The following is a 2225-nucleotide window of genomic DNA, read 5'->3' on the forward strand; positions in this document are numbered from 1 at the left end:
TCAGATTATTGTCGAAATTGAGAGTTTTCCGAGCTGATGAGACTCCCCTAGAAGTTCCACCAAGAGAAGTAATCAAATTGGGTGCTCAGGTAATGCTAATCTGGCTACAAATTTAACTTGCTAGGACCTTTCCTGTTTGATTTCTTATGAGCTACTAACTCATTCAACTTCTTTCTACATTAGGTTGTTGTTGAGTTCATGGTTGATCTCATTGCTAAGAGGGATACCAAGGCAGCACCACCAAAGAAGGAGAAAGGTTTTTGGTTCAGGATTTGTTCGATTTGTTGGTCGTTCCGAACCGCAAATACAGACGACAACATGTAACCAATGAATTACACTAATCTCAATAGGCTGGTCTCTCAGGTACAATAAATGATGGCTTTAATTTGATTGTTTGCATTGTATGTGTATACTTATGATGTTTGGATCCTTTACAGGTTATTTCTTCCTTGACTGCATCTTTGAGATTTGATGGTGCTTTGAATGTGGATGTGAATGAGTTTCAGACCAATTTAGTCCCATACCCTAGAATCCATTTCATGTTGTCTTCATATGCACTAGTGATTTCAGCGGAAAAGGCTTACCATGAGCAACTATCAGTAGCAGAAATCACAAGCAGTGCATTTGAACCAGCTTCAATGATGGCCAAATGTGATCCACGCCATGGGAAATACATGGCTTGTTGCTTGATGTATAGAGGAGATGTGGTGCGTAAAGATGTGAATGCTGCAGTGGCAACAATCAAGACCAAAAGGACCATCCAGTTTGTTGATTGGTGTCCCACAGGGTTCAAGTGTGGCATCAACTACCAGCCTCCAACTATGGTACCTGGTGGGGATTTGGCCAAGGTTCAAAGGGCAGTTTGCATGATTTCAAATTCTACTAGTGTTGCTGAAGTGTTCTCAAGGATTGATCATAAGTTTGATTTGATGTATGCAAAGCGTGCACTTGTGCATTGGTATGTCGGTGAGGGTATGGAGGAAGGTGAGTTTTCTGAAGCTAGAGAAGACTTGGCTGCTCTTGAGAAAGATTATGAAGAAGTGGGCTTGGAATCTGGTGAAGGAGATGAAGATGAAGGGGATGAGTACTAGGCTAGAATATAGAGTAAAATCTGCCAATAGACTTATTGGTCAGCTAATAAAAATGGGTTATTTTGTTTGTCTTCTCTATTGTATCAAACTTCAAAACATGTTTTAACGGATCTTTGCTTAATTTCATATGCTCTAACTTGCAGTAATTTTATATGCTTCAAAAAGTATGCGTGCTTCAAAAATGGGTTCTTTTGTTTGTATTCTCTATTGTAGTATCAAACTTCAAAACATGTTTTAATGGATCTTTGCTTAATTGTTTTATTAAATTATATAAGAATATTAATTATTAATAATTTTATTAAATTATATATTTTAATTATAATATATTTAATAATTATGTTAAATTATATTTTATAGTATCATATATTATGATTTGAGTAAATTCATATAAGAATATTGATTATTAAGAATTTTATTAAATTATATATTTTAATTATAATATATTTAATAATAATTATGTTAAATTATCTTTTATAGTATCATATATTATGATTTGAGTAAATTCATATAAGAATATTAATTATTAAGAATTTTTTTAAATTATATATTTTAATTATAATATATTTAATACTAATTATGTTTAAATATGATTAAATTATTTATTATTGATATTAATAATCTTATTAAAATTTAAATAACAATAACAATAATCATTTACCCAAACAAATTTATGCTAAGGGTATTCTAGTCATTTTAATTTTTCCATTATGCTATTACACCTCTATTCTATTCAACCAAACACAAGATTACTATTACGCCTCTATTCCATTACATTCAACCAAACAATTGATTTGCTATTACGCCTCTATTCCATTACACCTCTATTCCATTACGCCTCTATTCCAATACAGCGAACCGAACGAGCTGTTAGTTTAATTAAAACACATTTTTCTCAATTATTTTCAAACCCAATTTTATTTTTAAAACTCATTTTAAGTTTGGACCACCTAATCCTAATTTTCACCACCTAATTTTAGACCCAATAATCATTTTAATATTTTATTATTACCATTATTATTTAATTAATTATTTTATCCTATTTTAATTTCTATGATATTAAACTCAATTTTCTTTCGAGCCCACAAACTAATACTCAATTCTACTAACCCAGTTTTCGGGATGTGACAACCAGTA

General features: G+C 31.3%; 1 protein-coding gene across 1 annotated transcript; it reads left to right on the forward strand.

The window, feature by feature from the left end:
* The first annotated feature begins 336 nt into the window (after positions 1-336).
* Positions 337-1145, forward strand: LOC107888522 (tubulin alpha chain-like). Its single transcript, XM_041101513.1, has 2 exons — positions 337-363; positions 438-1145. The coding sequence occupies exon 2, from the start codon at positions 540-542 to the stop codon at positions 1089-1091; it is 552 nt and encodes a 183-aa protein (XP_040957447.1). The 5' UTR covers positions 337-363; positions 438-539; the 3' UTR covers positions 1092-1145.
* The last annotated feature ends 1080 nt before the right edge of the window (positions 1146-2225 follow it).

This window comes from Gossypium hirsutum, chromosome D09 (genome assembly GCF_007990345.1).
Source record: "Gossypium hirsutum isolate 1008001.06 chromosome D09, Gossypium_hirsutum_v2.1, whole genome shotgun sequence".
NCBI classification, from domain to species: Eukaryota; Viridiplantae; Streptophyta; class Magnoliopsida; order Malvales; family Malvaceae; genus Gossypium; species Gossypium hirsutum.